We start from the raw sequence: 19,264 nt of genomic DNA on the forward strand, positions 1-19,264 counted from the left end.
CACAAGTCAGTATGCATTCAAGGTTAGGTTCACACTCCGACAAGTACTCAGGACATTCTAGGAGAAGCATCCACACGAGGCTTAGCCCACAAAGAGATCTTTTTATGAGGCAATAGAGTAGGCAGCCGCATGACGCCTAGATAAGAGCACCAGAGCAGTCCAGCTCAAGTTCTATTGGCAACCCCCGCCGAGAATGACGGCTAGCAGCACAAAGTGAACCGCATGCACCGCGACCGCGACACAGATAGGCCGGACATGCCGAATAGCAACTTGGACCAGCAAGTTAGCATCAGGGGTAGCTGAAGGCTTCGCTACCCTACTAGGCGCAAATCTGGAAGGAAGTACAAAGGCTAATAGCAAAGAAGCTACGCGGATTTCAGCGCATTGACACTACCGATAATTCCCTTCGAATAGACGTGGCCAACCTGAGCATATCACTTTTTACAAACGAGATCGAGCAGACGGAGCCACCGTGGAAGTTCAACCCGCCACATTTCACCTTGTTCAAAGGAAATGAAGATCTGGACAGACATTTGATGCACTACCGAAGTGTCATGACCCGCCAACAATGATGCACTTATGTGCAATATCTTTGCCATGACACTACAAGGCAAGAAGCAAGATTGGTTCCACACCCTACTGCCACGATCAATTCGCAAGTGAATTTTCCTTGGTTTTCATTAAGGAATATTCGTTCTACCGCTCGATCAAGAAGAAGTCTGACCACCTCTTTAACATGAAGAAGGACCTGAATGAGTCACTCCATACATACGTCAAGAGGTTCAAGATGAATAAGATGAAGATCATTGGATGCGATGACAACATTGCATGCTCAGCCTTTCAAAAGGGGCTCTTAGCAGACCACTCACTTTTTGGAGAATTAATCATGGGCAAGAACTTAACCCTGGCAGACTCTTATGCTTTGGAAAAAAAACACTCCCTCTAGGATGAGGCTAAGCGCTCCCAGAAGCCCTCTGAGCAACCGTGCAAAGACGTAGAGCCTACTCAGAAAAAGGTGAAAGATAAACCACTCAATGACGAAAACAAGCCACGAAACAGACGCAGGGATCAATCCCTGACGAAATGAGGCACGACACCCAATACATACACCAAGTTCTCAACGAGTTGAAGAAGAAATTTTTCACCCCAGCAGTAACAGTTGAAATGCAGAAAGACGATTATACCTCCACCAAATAGAAACCACAACAGACATGTTAATAAGATGGCATCAAGGTTGATAATACCCTAGTAAATGAATCAGGATGGAAACCCGAAGACAACACCGAGCACATTTCCATTGACCCTAAGTAGTGGTCAGACCTCACAAAACACATATCTAAAAAAGATTTGATGAGCAACTGCACTCAACCAATTCCTTTCGCGACCTACTGAACGATGCAAGCTTTTTTCAAGGCAATCAGGACCCAAAGCGAGACAAATGGAACGATGAAGTGCGAGAAAGCTTTATAGGACTTAAAAAAATACCTGACATCACCTCCCCTACTATCCAAGTCAGAAACAATGGAGGATCTATACATTTATATGATGGTATCTGAAGCAACAATAAGTTCTACCCTCATACGAGAAGAGCTGGGGGTCCGACCATCTGTATTCCATAGTTTAAAAGCTCTCCTCAATGCGGAAGCCAAATACTTGAAAATCAAAACTTTGATTTTGGCGCTAGTTATTGCAACCCGGAAGCTCAAGTCGTACCTTCAGACATATGCAATCATCATCATGACGCGATATTTCGCATAATCCATACTCATTATGTTAAAAATGCAGACATTAATGGACATTCTGATGAACGTGACAACTTAGCCCAAAGCCACATTAGGGGTAGATGAGCACTAGAATGACGCATCAGCCTAACTTGCAAGAGAGTTCCTCCAGCTACCAGGGATCAAAGCACGCTTAATCCTCATTACCTAGACGGTTCCATATATAGAGCAGCCCAGCGCCAGCAGTCGAGCACCACCTCCATCTGCGCACAAAACCGGCAGTTGAGTACCGCCTCTTACCCCATGTGACACGGCCCTAGCCAACCTCAGCTCTGCGTTATTATGCATAGCGGCTCCCAGCCGTGTCAAACTTTTCTCCTGGCTCCCTGCCGCGCCGACCCATGCTTTCTAGTGTAAGAGGGTAAACTAATTCCCCGACACTCATTTAGGTTAGCTCTTCAGCACGATAGGGTAAACTAATTCCCTGACACCCATTTGGGTAAGCTCTCCAGCGCAAGAGGGTAAACTAATTCCCCGACACCTATCCGGGTAAGCTCTTCAGCGTGAGAGGGTAAACTAATTCATCAACCACCCCTGTGACAAGTAGAAGACACCCTCTACCCTGTAGACATGGCATGTGTTCTCTAATAAGAAGAGGGTAAACTAACCCCCCTCCCCCCCACCTCGTGGTCGTGTGAGGTTTAGGTCTTTAATCAAATGTGTTGATTGTTTTTCAGGTGCATTTTCGTCAAGACTGAAGACAACGGAAATTTGCATCGACAATAAAGATGCAAGAAATTTGGGGAAAGATGGAGACCAAAAGGACGGCTCCAGTCTCCAAAATAATCTGAAAAGAAAAAACCCTTTGACTTTTCATAGATGACAACGTAGAACCTAAAAAAAAAAAAAAAAAAAGGAGATAATTATAGTTTTGAGGTTTTTTTTTTTTTTTAAGTGTAATCATATTTTAGACTTTGCAAATTAAAAAATAAGGATAATTTTGAAATATTTGCCAACTAAAAGGAAGCAAACTGCTACCCTAGTTTTTTATGCACTTTTACTTCCAACTAAAAGCATTTTTAAAATATTTGCCAAACGGCTTTTTTTAAACTAAAGTGCTTTTACTCATTTGGAAGCTCTTTTGGATCTTTCAAAACCACATCAAAATGAGCCCTATTGAGGGTTAGAGTACGACACTTAACCGTGCATGCATGCTGTATTGTATTTTTTGAGGGAAAGAAATTAAATATATGTTGAAGAAAAATATAGAACCAACCAACTCTATGGAGATGTCAAATTAGAATGTCAAATTTCGTTATTATAGTGGATGTGGCAAAATAACATTTTGAAAAGTCTTTTATTCCAACCGAGATGTCATATTAAAATGCTTTTTGATTATTTATAAGATCAAGTGAGTTGGAATTTAATAATAAAATAATCAATAAGTAAAGAAAAATAAAGAAATATGTGAGCCCAACATTAAAATGAAACAACAACAAAATTTGATGTTGCCCTTAAATTTAGCAGCAAAATGGAGAATCTCAATCCATGTAGGATATTGGCCTCTCCTTTGGAACCAAAAAACCACTTTTTTATTGTCAAAATAGTCTATGTAGGATTTTTGACATCTCATTTAGAGATACTCTACAACCATCTCCAAGGAAGATGTCAAATTTTAAACATAAAATTTAAATTTGAAGGCTTATGTGGTTCTTTGATTTTTTTTTTTTTTTAATTTTGTTCTCCAATTGATATTATTTATTACATTGTTTACCTTTCATAATTGTAACTAGCATATGGGCACACACAAAGTGTGAGAAATTTTTTTATTTTTGTTTTTGAAATAGAATGAGAGAGGAAGAGAGTGATAAAGAATGTGGGAGTGAGAAGTTTTTTTTATTTATTTTTATTTTTATTTTTTTCATTCTCTCTAAATTAGAGATATGTTAGGATTACTTGCAGGTGAGACTTAAAAAAAACAACAAAATTCGGTTGTGTAGAATTATATTTTCTGCCCTATATTTCTTATTCATATTCTGTTTTAATTAGATGGTTAAACTGATAATTTCATAGGATTTTGGTTGACAATGAGTTTTTTTATTAATTAGTAGAGATAAGTATTTTAAAACAAAAGGTATGAATAAAAAGAAAATATTAATAGCTAAAAATAGATTTAAAGTTACTGTCAAATTTGACATATCGACAAAATGATCACACATTTGAAAATTGATAGTGAAATAAATTAGTCACTTATGGAGAACAACTTTTTCTATATTGCCTTCGTGTGTACTCCATATTAGCAACTACACAAGTAGTAGAACTAGAACTGAATGAATTGTGTGATGTTCAATCAGTTTTTAGGTGCACGTCTTTATTGTGCGAGGAAAATGATCACAGCATTGGTTTTTTCTTTTCACGTCTGAAAGTCCAAGTTTTGATGAGCCTATTTAATCAAATCCAAGAAAATGCTGAAAATTGTTAAATGAGGTGTCTCACTAGCTTGCTCGTGCTGGAGTTGGTAGTTTTCAGGTGTTAATATGGCTGACGGAACCTCCGGACTTAATTTTTAATGCTTTATTTGAAGATGCATCAAATTAGTTTGTATTTGCTGGGTGATGTGAGGATAGTAAACATTTGTTTATTTGTGCTGGATGCTCTTTTTTCTTTCAAACGGGTTGAAAACTCCGGCAAAGTTTTTATCAAGACCCATGTTAGCACACTATCCACACTTTGTACGTATTCCCCTCTTATCAAAGAATATCGTACTTTCCTTCAAAAAATAGGATCAATCGGAATTTAATGTGAGGCTTAAGACGAAAATATTGTTAAAAAAAGGCCAATTTATTTTATTTTATTTTAGTACCTTAATATGATTTCATTTTCACATGTATATATCAATTTAGGGGTGTAGCTAATTGAAATTTTGAGAGATTTTAATCATTTATATACATTCAGGGGTACTCAATCAAGATTTTAATTGAATCTTTAAAAGTCTAGTCCTATTCAATCATGATTTTAAAAGAGTTTATAACATTCTAGGTGTATTTAATTACAAATTGATTTTTAAAAATTTTAAAAAGTTGGAAAATTAGAGGGAATTAGAGATATTTTGCAGTCTATTTTAAGTATTCTTAAATCTCACCTCCCCCTGAGAGTTTGAGGAGATTCACTCAAAATTTTTATAGAATCTTTAGAAATCAATTGAATGTCATCAAAATCCATGGATTTATAAATTCATTTCAATCCAATAAGAGATTTTATTTTCCTTCTTTCTAATAAAAAATACGATGAATGATGAAAATTTTATGATATATACACTTTCCAAAAGGTTTACTAGACGTTTCTTTTCGTCCTTTTATCAAGTAGTTTTTAACTAATTTACCCCTTAATTTGTACCTTGTCATAGGTTTTCTTGACTTTGATTTTGATCAATTTTCCCGAAACTATTATAAACAGATAAGGTATGGTCATTAACCTTTTGCAAAACAATTTTTTGTTTTCCAGATACAAAAGTAGGTGAAAAATGCGTTTGGCATACTGTTTTGTTAAAATATACTCAAAAAACAATATTTAGCCTAAGTTCTGTAAATCATCAAATTGACCTATTTGGTAATGCTTAAAATTGGTGATGCTAACAAAGGTTGAATTGATCAAGTAGGTATCCTTGATGGACTTGAGCTTTGCCAACAAATAAGATAAACACAAGATTTAAGTGCTTCACCCCTCAAAACTAGGCTACATCCACTGAGTTTCTTGTATAAACTGAGAACTAGGTTACAAGTAGTGCTCGGCTAGAATAGTACAATTATATCTAATTCATCTAACTCATTCTAAGGAGTACTCATCCTCCATATATAGGCCTTCATCTGAATCTCCAGCCTCTAAGTTCGAGTCCATCACTTTCTTTGCATTTAGTGGGCTGAATCCATTGGCTAGACCTGCTAGTTGTCCCTCCGTTCTTTGGCTGACGTGTGGTACAAAAAGACACTAGAGCAGGTTCACTTGTGTTCTTCTTTGGGATGATGTAGTCGAGCACCTTACTCGGCCCTGGAGGTGGTGAGAACTTGTACCCGAGCATCCTACATGTCAATCTTTATGTCCATTCATAGGGCCATGTTCCCTTGTTTCCCGCATGTGGCTTGGAGTTAACGTTTGACTAGACCTCCCCTACTATTCCTGGCGCGTCGTGCCTTAAAGCTGTTAGTGGCCAACTTGCCCTTTGGTGCTCGAAAGACGCTTTATGGGGAAACACTCGGCGTAGTTGCTGACAAGATACTCGGAGACCATGCACCATCTGAAGTGCTCGACTTCACCTTTCCATACTCATTACTCCTTGACTTTCCCTTGGACCTATGTTCTTTTAGGTTTGTTGGGGTTGGAAAGGACCCTTTGTTAACAAGTCATCCAACTCTCTGTCTAAGGGTTCTTTCTTAGGCAAGAAGTTACATGGGCCGGTCAGGGCTTAAGGGTGGTACCTTGGTGTTGTGTTGCCTTCCCATCAGTTGCCAGACTCGTGAGTCAAGAGCTAGTGTTGTCAGGAACATGTGCTTGTTGAGCACATGTTCACCACGAGTTAGTAGCGAAATCAAGGCGTCTACATATTAAAGGCGTGGCATAGGTGTGACCTCCTGGCTCATGAAGTCATTTCACGTGGCCATTGGTGACTACGACTGTGACGTGTACTTGCCAATTCGCTGTGGTGAGTATAGTGGCGAGTCTTCTGGCGATGGCGGCGCTGCGTCAATCTACGACCAACCAAGGCGTGGCGACATGTGACGTCACTGCAATGATGCGATGATATGTGGTGGTGTGTGAAGTGGCGTACATCGACCTGAGACCTAATCTAAAGTTATTCGATGTCCTGAATCACATGGTGCTCTCCGTTTGTGCAAATTTGGAGTCGTTTATCACGTTTGAGTTAAAGAATCTTAAAATTTACTTAGTTAATTACTAAAGCAATGTTTTTCAAGTGCAAGCTTGAGCAACCTAAATAAATGCAATGCGCCTATTGAAGAGTGACACTTAGAATTTCTATGAATATAGCCCTGCAACTCACACTTTTTTCGATTAAACTGTGTTGATGAAATTAACTATTTTAACATAGTCTTTGATGAGACTTGAATAGAAATTTGTTAGATAACCATATGATTGATTTACTTATATTGGTGATTTATTTTCACCGCATGATGTTTTATATATCAAGTATACCCATATGATATTTGCATGTGATATAATATTTCTTGTATAGGCTAGGTTTTCTTGTAGATGCTAGCTATGCATAGATAGATAGTCCATGTACACTTGAATGTTTTACTCTTCTAGTACATGCTAGTAATATGCTCGGATTCTAATTGATGATATAAATGTGATTTTCTTTAACTATATATTGTAGTAGATACTAGTATGTAGTTTTTAAACTGCATGAGTTTTTCAAAATGGAGGTTAGTATGTTTGAAATGATTTTGACTAGACAAATGAATATGATCCACTCACAGTTTGTTTTTCTCTTTTTCATAACCTAGTGAGCACAATGCGACATTTAAGAACGAGTTGGCGTGGTAGTAGTGCAATCTTCCTACTGAGTGGGGTGATTCTCCTTCTGCTATGTTATTTATCTAGTTTTACAATAATGCATGATTAAACTTTCGACTATGCTTGTACAACACATACTTTTGTAATAATTATTGTATGCACTACAGTTATGCTCTAATTAAACTGATGTGATAATAATTGGGTTGAGCCCTAATGTGTCCCCAAGTGGGGAAGTTGTGTGGTGACTTGTAGGGGTGGGTTCAAAAAACTGAAAACCGAAAAAAACCGAAAACCAAACCGAACCGAATCTGGCTGGTTTGGTTTTGATTTTTGAGGTCCGAAAACCGAACCGAACAAAAAAAAATATATATATATATATAAACTAAACCGAACCGAATCTGGCTGGTTTGGTTTCGATTTTTGAGGTCCGAAAACCGAACCGAACAAAAAAAAAAAAAATATATATATATATATATATATATATATATAAATACTTAAAAACATGTTGGCGTAAGGGTTTAAACCCCTTCCCTCCGGTTGGTATAATTGCATCAAGCCCACTTAACTATAGGCCTTGTGTTGTTACGGTTGTACTAGTAAAATATTTATAGGTTTCTAATATTTAATACTTTATAAGTTTTCTTAAGTCTATAAACCCTAGCCGTCACTCACTCCTCCCATTTCAGTTTTCATGTTTTCTTACTCTCGCTCCCCTTCGCAGCTTTCTTCCTTTCTCTCTGCTTCCTCAATCACTCTCTCCCCTTCATCTCTTCCTCTAAGTCACTCTTTCTCCAGTCTTGAGTCTTCTCCTGTCCTCCTCACGGATTCCTTCTTCCAAACCATAATTTTCCCTCGCCCCTTTCAAATCGGAAGCAGAGGAGGATGGCAAAGGGAGTTCGATTACTTCAACTGGCTCTAACGCAGAGGGAGTTTGATTTCTTCCTTAGTTTAACTATTAATTTAAAAAAAGATTGATTTTTTTTCGTTTTGATTGATTTTAATTTGGTAAATTAGGTTAAGTTTTCTGTTTTAGGTTTTGGTTTCTAAATTAGTTTTGCTACGGTTGGGTCTTTCTTGTTTCAGCTCAAATGCTCCAACCGTGTTTACTACTGTTGGTTTCTGAATTCGTTTTAGTTGATGTTTTTTCATTTTGGTTGATTTTAATTTGGTAAGTATTAAGCTTTTGTATAATATTGTGTAATGCAGAGATGAAAATTGAAAAGCATGAGTTAAGTTGACTTCTCGGTTAAAGTTCAAATATGTTGATTAGGGCATGTTACATGTTGATCTCTCACTGAGGAATGAGGATGCTCAAGGCAGGGAAGTATGTAAGATTCAAGCTCTAGATGTTAAAAAAAAAAGATTAAAAAAATTATGGAAAACCGAACCGGACCGAAACCGAACTGAAAAAAACCAAAATTTTTTTGAACCGAACCAAACCAAAATTTTGGTTTAGTTTCGGTTTTGGCAAAAAACCGAACTGTTTCAAACCGAACCCAGCCCTAGTGACTTGTTGGATAGTTTTAGTAATTAATAATGAGATGTTTAGTTCAAATTGGTTCACATTAATATCCTTATGGCTTCATCGTTGGATTGGTGGTATTTCGTCACCATCATACTCTAATAATGAGATGTTTAGTGGGGAGGTTGCTTGCCATTAATATCCTTATGGCTCGGTCACCATCATTCGCACTTCTCAACCACCATTTTCACAACCATCTCTCATAACCATTGTTAACACAACCATCTTCTACCATCATTGTAGTCCTCGCCACCACCATCACTCCCTCCACCATTGCCTCTACCCTGTTATTGCCACCACATATATCTCCCCATTATTACTAGTACTCCAACCACAATTTCTACCAACATCACTCTATTCTCAGCCACAACATCCCTACCGTTTTCAATGTTTTATTATCTAAAATCATTCTCGGACTAAATTACCAAACACATTTTCAAATCATAAAAAATAAAAAATTGTATTCGTCATTTTTGTTTTACAAAACAGTTTTTCGAAAATTATTTTGTCACTGACACAAAATTGGACCCTAAAGAGATGTCAATGAACTATTGTCAATTTGTAGCTCGACTAATGAATTTATAGTCAAGGACACACGCCGGACCCCTAGTCACCACGTCTACATCATCACCCACCGCTGTACAACCCTAGCTATTGCTAGATTAATACTACTACACGAGAAGTGTCATACGCTCAACTATAACTACCTTACCTTGCCTCCCTTTCGATGAACATTTTTTTCTCAAAGAGTAGTAGTCCAATTAAGATTCCATATATATGGGAAGAGCACCGTGCTGTGAGAAACTTGGTCTCAAAAGAGGAAAATGGACAGCTGAAGAAGATGAAATCTTGACCAAATACATTCACGCTCATGGAGAAGGTTCTTGGAGATCTTTGCCAAAGAATGCGGGTTCGTGTTTATATTAAACATGTGCGCGCGCACACACATATATACAGTAGCTAGCTAACCTTCAAATATGGTAAGACAATAAGACCCTTAATTTATGTGTATACATTTGGTTTTTCGTTTGTTTTTTTGTTTTTTGTTTTTGAAGGATTGCTGAGGTGTGGGAAGAGTTGCAGACTGAGGTGGATAAATTATCTGAGGGCTGAATTAAAGAGAGGGAACTTCACTGCTGAGGAGGAAGAAACCATTGTTAAGCTACACAGGGCTTTGGGTAATAGGTATGTCTATGTTCCTCGGTTTCATAATTTATATAATTAAGTGCTTCCACTATGAATTTCACTATACATAATACCTACAAGTATAGAAGTCATGGATAAATATAGATACACATATATTTGTATATGTGTGTGCGTGCGCGTGTGTGCGTGCGTGCGTGCGCGCGCGCGTGCGTGCGTGTATAATTCATTGATTGATTCTTAAGTTTGAGAGTTCTAGGGCAATATTTTATAAATAATTGGACCCATTTTCAACTTGGTCATGCTTGCAGCAAGATTAATTCAAGCTCTAGCATTTGTGTTGATTGGAAATCTGATTAAAAAACAACTCATATTTATTAAAATTCTGCTAACAATGTTAATTCGATCTACTTAATGTCTGGATTTTGATGGGAACAATGTTAATTCGATCTTCTTAATGTCTGGATTATTATAGGTGGAAATTGATATGTTTCTTCAAGGGTTCCTCTCAGATAAATTAATTCGAACTACTTAATGTTTATTCGATCTACTTAATATTAGTATTTGATATACCAAAGCTGATATATGTTTCTTCAAGGGTTCCTCTCAGATAAATTAAATTTTGGGCAGCTTAATTATTATTATCGCTCCAGATAGGGGACGAACCTCAAGCATTAGAATTAAAATAATGTCTCAAGTGAAATAAAATCAACTTAAAAAAAAAAAAATCAACTTACGAACTCAATAATGTTTAATAGAAGATTGAATAATGTTTAATTATTAACTTTTGGGCCCCGGGAAATGCACATATTTTACCTTTTTACAAATAACATATCTTAATGTACAAACTTCATATAATCGTTCATCTTCTTAAACTTCATTTAAAGATCATCCTTATAAATTAAAAATATTTTAATTTGGAGATCATTTGGACATTCAAATATATCAAATAAATGGGTGTACGGTTCATCTTGAATATGTTACTTGGTATTCATATCGTTGATTTATTCCATACATTTGGATGACTAAATGGTTTCCGATTTGAATGATTTTTTGTAGAGATATCTTCAAATGAAAATTAAAAATTTGAAAGAAGAGGAATAAGTCCATTCCCCATGGGAGAACACAAACATTATCCTTTAATTAAAACCTAAGTGCTTAATCCTAAACCTTAAAACCGATGCAGTTGATCACATAATTAAGCATAATAACCTTATATTAGAATACAAGTACAAGCTTCTCCAGAAGCTATGGATAATAGTTCTTCCACAAATATAACACTATTGACTGCCATTCAATTTTTCTAGTGTCATAATGTGGGGTTTGCTAACTTAACCTTATGGGGTTTGCTAACTTAACCTTTTGGGATATCCCTAATACTCTTCAAAACACCCTCCAGAGATCTAAACCACTGCTAATTTAGGCAGTTGTACATACTATTATAAATCAGTTTGATTATATATATAAATTGTGAATGCACTGTTGCAGGTGGTCCTTGATTGCCGCTCATTTACCAGGAAGAACAGACAATGGGATCAAAAACTACTGGAACTCTCATTTGAGTCGAAAAATCTACAGCTTTATCAAGCTGGGAAACGAACATCTACCCTCCATTCTCAATGATGTGAAGAAGATAACTTCATGCAATAAACGTTGTAAGGGCGCTCGAGCGAGCAGATCTACCATGAACAACAAGAGCAAGAACAAGAACTTGGCCACATTTAACTCAAGAAAATCAGAAGCAAACCCTCAACTTGGAAACCCTAGCCTACCAACTGGCACCATTATTAATCTAGGGCAAGTGGGTAATGAGGCCAGCAATTTAAGGGGTTTGGAGTCCTGGGACCCAATAAACAATAGAGATGGTGAGGTAATAGGAATGTTGGGGATGCAAAGTTCTTGTTTGGACGGTGCAGAAATGATTAATTTGGATCCTTGCGGTGAGCAGAAAAAAAGTGCACAATTATGCCTTGGGAAAAAAGAAAACAATATTACTAGTAGTTCAACTGCAATATATGGAGATAATGACTGTGAAACGGAGGTTTTGGGGACATCTTGTGAATGTGTAGACACTATGGACCAGAATAATAATATTTTTGAAATTGAAGAGAGAAGAAGTACAGGTATTTGGAGCTCATCAAATGCTGCTGAGAGTGGTGGCGGTGGTGGTGGTGGAGAGTTGTACTCCTTCGCTTCATCAATGAATTCAGGCTTTGATGATGAATGGCTTAATTGGGGTTGGGCAGGTGGTGGCCTTCAATGTCACAATGGTGAATTGGAATAGCGGGATGAAGGGGAGACAATAGCTTGGTTGTGGGGAAATGGCAGTACTGGTGAAGGACGGTAATGTTGATGCTGATGCAAAAAAAGTGGACACGCCAAAATTTAATGTACAAGTTTTGCTTATTCTTCCACAAACTTTCTAATTTATATTTTAGTAGAGAATTACTGGGATGGTTGATTCTGTGACAGGGATTAAGTAGCTGGGTATGGTTTTGTGCAATTAAGAAATGAAAGATTGTACAAGAATAAATCATTGTTAAATTGTTCAAGGTGAGTTGGAACTGGAAAGGCAGAAGTACTAGACTTGTGATCTTGTGTTTTCCAGTTCATTGTGAAGTTTATTCTTTGCTGAACTTTTGGCTGGTTCAAAACATTCATGTTGTACGTGGTTAAAACTAATCATGTTTTGTTTTGTGTGCAAGGATGATCTTTTAATGACAACCTATAAAAAATAATTAGTTTGATAAATTGATCATGAGAAATATTGTAGAGTAACTAGAGGTTACCAAGATATTAATAACTACCTTAATAGGAATTGAGCATATATATACACATATACAAAAATATATACGGGTAAAGTGTTGTTCAATAATTAAAATCGTTTAATTTTTAGATTCTCTTTCAAGGATTATCCATATCAAAAATTTAAATAAATCGATTCGTTTACTGGCATCTCATTTAAACTTTATTTGGTGACCCATGGTTTTTTTTTTTTTTTTTAACATATTTCAGATAACAAGATTTAGATTATCTTTTGCAAAACTGACCCGAGAGTCTAAAATAAAGACATACTTACGTAAAAATACTGTAGATATAATAGCACTTTGTCCTCGTATATTTGGATTTTGGAGAGACCATCCAGCCCCCACTTTTCAAGAAATTTCAAATCAATGTTATGCTATTTGTCCATCTTAAATACTTTACCAACTCTGCCATCTCCATCATGCATGAGAGAGGAAGATTAATGGCTCTTTTATTATTGTGATCGTTCCACCCTCACTATTCATATGACTATATTCTCCTTGTTATAGCAACCAATTTAATCACTTTTATTACAAGTCACTATCTTTTGCTCGACCAACTTCATGTTTCATTCAAGGAAAAGAAATAACATCTGCAGATCTTTCTGCAACTGCCAACTACACAAAGTCCTTTTTGGAATACTCCATATTTCCAGAAGTATACAGTTAGCGTGGAGTAACATGAATCGCAAAGTCTTTTAACAAGAAAATATGAGATCACTACTCACCAATCATCGTTGTGTGATGGATATTACACACATATGAGAGACTCACTCGTCTTATTATGCCCATAGTGTATTAGATTCTAGTATACATACCACAGCTTTTGGTCCGGTGGTACTTTATCTTCCAAAAGTTGGAAGAGGGTAAGTGCAAATCCCCCTCTGCCACATATCCATTTTCCATCTTTCTTATTTGCCTTCCTTTTTACCTTAGGGTAAAGGTAGAAACTTCACTAAGTCAACAACATTCACTATGCTATGTTACTAGGGGCTAACCTCTGGCCAATCTGACATGACACTGTTCACCATCAGATAAATTTTCGTTGGATGAGAATGACATAGTCAATATATTAAATCACACTCTTTCAACTAATCTATTAAGAGAAATATATATATATTGATCAAACTTATAATCACACCTCTCCATCTTAAGTTCAATTTATATTATTTCGGCACAGAACCTAATTCGAAAGTTCAAGTTCTGATGAACAAGAGAAACATAGCCAAATATATAAATAAACCAATAAACCTGAATACTAACGAGTATCCAAATACAACAAGATCGCAAGAGATCAGTCATATGCAGGAACCTAATAACACAGGTATTACAATTGCAAGATATCAGCAACAACTTCATCTACCAAAGAATCAAATATTTGACCCTCAACCTCTACTCCTAGTGCAAATACATCGGTTTCGAAGTCCAGCCATCTGCCATAGGGGCTGCTCATGTCCTTGTCCACGAGCTCGTCCACCATGCAATCCCACATGCCTCTCCAACCTGAGAGTTCCTTGTACACTTCTTCGGCTAAAGATGCCTTTCGCCTCACCATTGCTACTCCTTTCATCCATGAACTGTATCCCCCGCCCACATAACGCCTACATCTCAAATCCAAGCATTCATTTGTACAATCAAACAGTTCCTTTCGCCTTAGCCTGGACTCGCCGCCATCAATTTCAAACTGTCCTCTTCGACACTCCAGCAGATTGAAGAGATGAGGGTTTATGATCTCCCTAGCCCGGCCCAATGAGAAGTCTTTAAACATCAATTCCACATTACATAGTGTCTCCTTTAAATATTGCAACTCCCACTCATTTGATCTCAAAGATTCTTTTATGTGAACCGTAGCTGTATGGTTTCTTGCCACAGTTCCTATAGATGTTGAGGAAGCAGAATCCGATAACTCGGTGTCAACTTCAACGGAATGAAACTTCTTGGAAGAACTGAAAACATTAACTTCTTGAGCTTGAATGGATGAACACAACCTGCTTACTGAAGAAACGAAAAAATTGTGCTCAGGCAACCTAAATAAGACACATTTCAAAATTTAAAAGAGTGGAAAGAAAATATAAAAAATATATAAGCGTCATATACCTTCTGTACTGTTACTATCAGTGCTAATTGAAGAATCATAACTTTCAGTTGAAAAAGAAGGTTCCAGAACAGAGACTGGACTAGGATGCCGCAAACTCTGCATCTGTCCAGCTTCAATAGGACTGCTGCTATATTCGTCTGCCTTATCAACTCCCTGAAAATGTTGAATTTGTGTCAGCTATAGTCAGATCAACATTGCTAAGTTATACTACTAGTAATTTTGTAACTTTGTGAGAAAAGGGTAAAAAGAAGGGGGGCAATTCCATATAAAGTGACCAGCATTATAATTTATCAATAGAATTAGCTTGTGATAGTGACACTGACAGTCGGACCTACCTGAAACTTCTGTTTCAATGTGAATGCAGGAGTGTCAGCTTCATATCGGTCACCCAGTTTCTCTGTAACCAATAGATGTTGATCGCTCCGCTCATTTAACCTTTGCACGGAGCTAACTGAATTAAAATTGGGTTTCACATCCAAATTTGAAGCAGTTGAAGCTGAGCATACTTTTGCGGATTCATGACTAGAAGATTTACTCCCATAAGATAATTCCCTTAATTTTTGTTCCAAAAGTGCACTCAAAGCATCACTGGCTATCACATTGTAACCCACCAAAGATGGCTTCATACTGTCTGTGTCAAGCAACAACCGTTTACCTCGGTGATCTGTGCAAAGACTGTTGCTCTTCTGCCCAACCAGAGCTGAGATGTCAGTCCCAGTCAGTGATCGTGTAAGTGGGGCTGTGAATGTAAAAGAAACAACATCCATGCCTTTCTTTCTGCTATCTTCAGCCCAACTATAGTGCCTGTCAATAACTGGATTCGACTGGACTGACTGCTGATTTTTGTCACTCAACATATCATCAACAGCACTATCTTTATTAAATTGAAAGTTTCCATCTATTGATCGTTTCTTCCTAGGATAATTCCTTTTGTTCGAGTAGGACACTTCCTTTTCACTATCCATTGCCTCTGAGCCCAACTTCCTGGATCCAATTTTGGAATTTCCACTACTTCGAACTGAGCTTTTGTGACGACCAGAAGAAGAATCCCCAGACAGCACTTTTCTACCCTGTGAGTTGGAAACCAAAGGCTTTGAAGGTAATTTCTCTTTATCAACTACGCCATTTTGTTTCTGATTATTCTGCTTAAGAGCACCTGAAGCATTATGTGTAGAAGGTTTCTTATGCAAATTCAAATTCTTTTGAACATTTGCTTGGCTCCGGAAAGGCTGGTTTGAGATGACCTCATTCTGTTCTCTCTGACCTACCGAGCTTCTATTTCTACTTATATTCTGACCTCTTTTCTGAACATTGACCTTTGCTTGGATTGCAAGAGAAATGGACTTCCCCCTACTTTCTTCTGTCTCTGAAGAAGACCTGAATGACAAGTCAAGAGATCCATTCCAGCTCTTATTCAAAGACTGTCCCTTAAGAGACTTAGCAGCATTTGACTCAACAGGCTTACGGGACACTTCAAAAGGCCTCGTTTTCTTGTAAGCAGCTTCAACTTTATCTTTTAAATCTCGATCTTTCAAGGTTTCTGAAGAAGACCCAACCAGTGGAACTTTTCGGGATGCCTCCATCTTTTCTTTGAGAGCCTGAACCTTCAAGGGCTCTGAAGAGGCCCCTACTAAAGGCATTTTGGCCTTGGCGGTAGCTGGAGGTCCAGGCTCAATAATTTTTGCAGCAGCTTCCATTATGTGAGCAGCATTCTTAGTGGAAATAAAGCCAGGGTTCTTAATGGGAGACAAAAGTTTATGGTGTGTGATCGGTATAGACTTAGCTGATCTAGGCGGCAATGTTTCAGTCTGAAACCTCTCAATTGGCCTGTTTTGCATCTTTGGGGGATTTGACTTCAAAGAATTCCTGGTAGGGCGCTCCATACTTTTTATGAGATTTCCAGAATACTGTAACTGAAGGTCGTGAGAGCACTCAATGTTTCTCCTGTGGTGATGAGCATCTTGGAGAGATTGACTGTCAAAATATGGGGTAGAGTAGGGCTCAGAAAAACTGGATGTGGGTAAGAAGTCTAATCCCATAAGCCTGGCTACTACACTAGGGGCTTTCGCTCCAAATCCTTCTTCATCTGTAACTGATGAAGCACAACTATAATCGCTGCTACCTCTGACACTTGAAACTACCCCAGTTTCATCCTCATCGACCTAGAAATATAACAAGGATTGAAGATAGTATTAGATTCAAATCCCATATCAAAATGGTCTAAAGAAATAAGCAGTCCTAGAACACTGACCACCAGATGCTGTTGCGTCACTGGCGAGTTCCCCTGGCTTTTCTTTCCTCCTTTTGAGCGTTCTAAATAAAAAAGAGGAAGAAATCAAAATTCAAAACAACCACCCATGAAATAGGAGAATGATACAAGACCATAAGTGACAAACATTGATACATATGCTGATACAATAAAACTGTACCTGGTGAATCTGACTTGCCAGAGAATAATGTTTTTCGAGATTTTGCAGTCCAGTCAAACAGCTGAAAGAAACCGCCCACATGACCTGCTCCGCTTTTCGAACCTTCTCTCTCAACTCCCATTTTTCTAATGCAAAAATTAAGAATACCTTAACAGTTAAGTAAAAGAATCAAGGAGGAAGACAATTTCTATTCCACTTTATCAGAACAAAATAATTTTTTGAAACGTAACAAGTAGGACATATCCCATAAAAATGGTAATTAGCACGGAAGTCCTAAGCAATAGAAAAGACTACATGGTTCACAACAAATCTCCACTTAATTTTGATGTTGTTTCATGATTAAGGAAAACCATCTTTTTCTTAGTAAGTCAAACCATACAAAACAATGATAATCTTATATCAGATGATCTAAAATGCTCTCTATGTCATTCAGGGAAGATTACTTCTATGGTAATGGATACTACTCAACCAGCGTTCTAGCTTTCGAAATCAAGACAATGTGAACGTCAACCAGCAAATTCAATGCTGAGAAACTAGCCTATGAAATTCAACAAGATGAATCAAACTCTGACCTTTCTGCTTCAACTTAAGACATGCAACTAGAATTTACCCTTGCATCATATGCTCTTCAAATACCTAGCTTTCCAAACCAAATAGGATCAACAAATTACATAACCCAATTCAGAAGATTATCAAACACCCAAATCCCAAATGTCCCTAATCTAAGCATAAAGTCAAACAAAAGCAAAACTTCAAAAGGCAAATGAGAAGGAAATTTTGCATCTTTGATTCTTTATGCACCTAACTATGAAAAAATAAATACATTCTGCAAATAAATAAGTGGAAGTCAACATTTAGTGCAAAAAGTTCTCAAGAACAAAATAATTCAAGTAAATTACATAAATGTAGAATATGCAGCAAACAGATATCAATCTACTTAAATCCACCCTTTTCCCACATTTTCTCAGCAACCAATCACTCCCCCAACACAAGATACAAAACAAAAAACATCAAAACAAATCCAACCCAATTCACAAATCTAAAAACCAACAACAAAGATTCTAACTTTACACTGAAATTCAAAGTATTACTGGGCAGGAATCAAAACTTACAAGAACTAATGGGCAGGAATCAAAACTTACAAGAACTAATGGGCAGGAATCAGCTGAGCTTCTCTCTCTCTCTCTCTCTCTCTCTCTCTCTCTCTCTCTCTAACAAGTGAAGTGAAGTGAAGTGAAGTGAAGGAAGCAATGAAAGATTTAGCAGAGATGAGAGGGAACACAGTTAAATGGGAAAATCTTTCATTATTTTTTCTATGAGAGGTCAGAATCTGCGTCCAGAAACTCACTCTCCCCTCCACAGCATTAGCGAGGCCCCCGTGTCGTTCAAAGCAATAAATGGGGATAGAAGTGGGACTTTTCTGTTTGTGGACAAAAATAAAATAATTAAATTTATCTTTGGAAAATAAAAAATGGAATAAAATGCACAGAAGGTTGTAATTTTCCAACGTCTCTTTGGAGTGGGAATTTCTTTTCAAATTCCAAATGGGGGCGTTGGAGAGGCAGCGCGATAAAGTTACCTAGCAGTGCATGTGGAGGACGAGTGCTTGTGACGTGGGAAGTGGGGTGACGGATACGTGGCAGTTCACTGGGGTGAGTATATGTGATTTGTTGTACGTAGTTGGGTGAGGGTACTGGTTTTTTAAAAGTCAAATGGTAGAAGACGAAATGAGGCTGTGCATGTTGGGCTACGACCCGGGGGGTCATATTTTAGTTTTCCTTCGTTGGGCCTTGAGCCTCAATGGAAAATTTATGATCGTCTCGGTATATTCATTTACCTTCGATAATCTTAATATCTTGATTATATTAATACTAAAGATAGTATTGCTAATTTTATTTTGAAATTGTTTTTTTATAATGGAGGACAGTTCGATTGTAAAATTTCTTTGAAAAATTAAGAAGAGAAATGCTAAAAGTCAATTGGTCAATTTAACATGTCATGGTGTAGTAGTAAGA

General features: G+C 37.3%; 2 protein-coding genes across 3 annotated transcripts; one reads left to right on the top strand and one right to left on the bottom strand.

Annotated features, from left to right (window-relative positions):
• The first annotated feature begins 7,681 nt into the window (after positions 1-7,681).
• On the top strand, positions 7,682-12,622 carry LOC103959332 (transcription factor MYB111-like). The gene is made up of 3 exons (XM_009371686.3): positions 7,682-9,685; positions 9,831-9,960; positions 11,407-12,622. Exons 1-3 carry the CDS (start codon positions 9,553-9,555, stop codon positions 12,200-12,202), a joined length of 1,059 nt encoding a protein of 352 aa, XP_009369961.3. The 5' UTR covers positions 7,682-9,552; the 3' UTR covers positions 12,203-12,622.
• Positions 12,623-13,866: 1,244 nt separating this feature from the next.
• Positions 13,867-18,677, bottom strand: LOC103959379. Of its 2 annotated transcripts, none has more exons than XM_048571424.1 (6): positions 18,362-18,677; positions 17,250-17,374; positions 17,072-17,133; positions 15,156-16,982; positions 14,820-14,973; positions 13,867-14,717 (listed from the first exon to the last, which is right to left on the bottom strand). In XM_048571424.1, the coding sequence occupies exons 2-6, from the start codon at positions 17,368-17,370 to the stop codon at positions 14,050-14,052; spliced, it is 2,832 nt and encodes a 943-aa protein (XP_048427381.1). In that variant the 5' UTR covers positions 17,371-17,374; positions 18,362-18,677; the 3' UTR covers positions 13,867-14,049. The 2 variants fall into 2 exon arrangements, with proteins under 2 accessions (XP_048427381.1, XP_048427380.1); XM_048571423.1 differs by having other exon boundaries at positions 18,392-18,676.
• Positions 18,678-19,264: the final 587 nt, after the last annotated feature.

Source organism: the organism of the source record quoted next, unplaced genomic scaffold, assembly GCF_019419815.1.
Source record: "Pyrus x bretschneideri cultivar Hongxiangsu unplaced genomic scaffold, Pyrus_bretschneideri_v1 Contig6, whole genome shotgun sequence".
NCBI lineage: Eukaryota > Viridiplantae > Streptophyta > Magnoliopsida > Rosales > Rosaceae > Pyrus > Pyrus x bretschneideri.

Coding starts and splice junctions, on each gene's coding strand:
- LOC103959332 (XM_009371686.3), top strand. CDS start 9,553: ATGGGAAGAGCACCGTGCTGTGAGAAACTTGGTCTCAAAAGAGGAAAA. Junction 9,686..9,830: donor ATCTTTGCCAAAGAATGCGG/GTTCGTGTTTAT, acceptor TTGTTTTTGAAG/GATTGCTGAGGTGTGGGAAG. Junction 9,961..11,406: donor CACAGGGCTTTGGGTAATAG/GTATGTCTATGT, acceptor GCACTGTTGCAG/GTGGTCCTTGATTGCCGCTC.
- LOC103959379 (XM_048571424.1), bottom strand. CDS start 17,370: ATGGGAGTTGAGAGAGAAGGTTCGAAAAGCGGAGCAGGTCATGTGGGC. Junction 17,134..17,249: donor TGGCAAGTCAGATTCACCAG/GTACAGTTTTAT, acceptor TTTTTTATTTAG/AACGCTCAAAAGGAGGAAAG. Junction 16,983..17,071: donor TGACGCAACAGCATCTGGTG/GTCAGTGTTCTA, acceptor TTATATTTCTAG/GTCGATGAGGATGAAACTGG.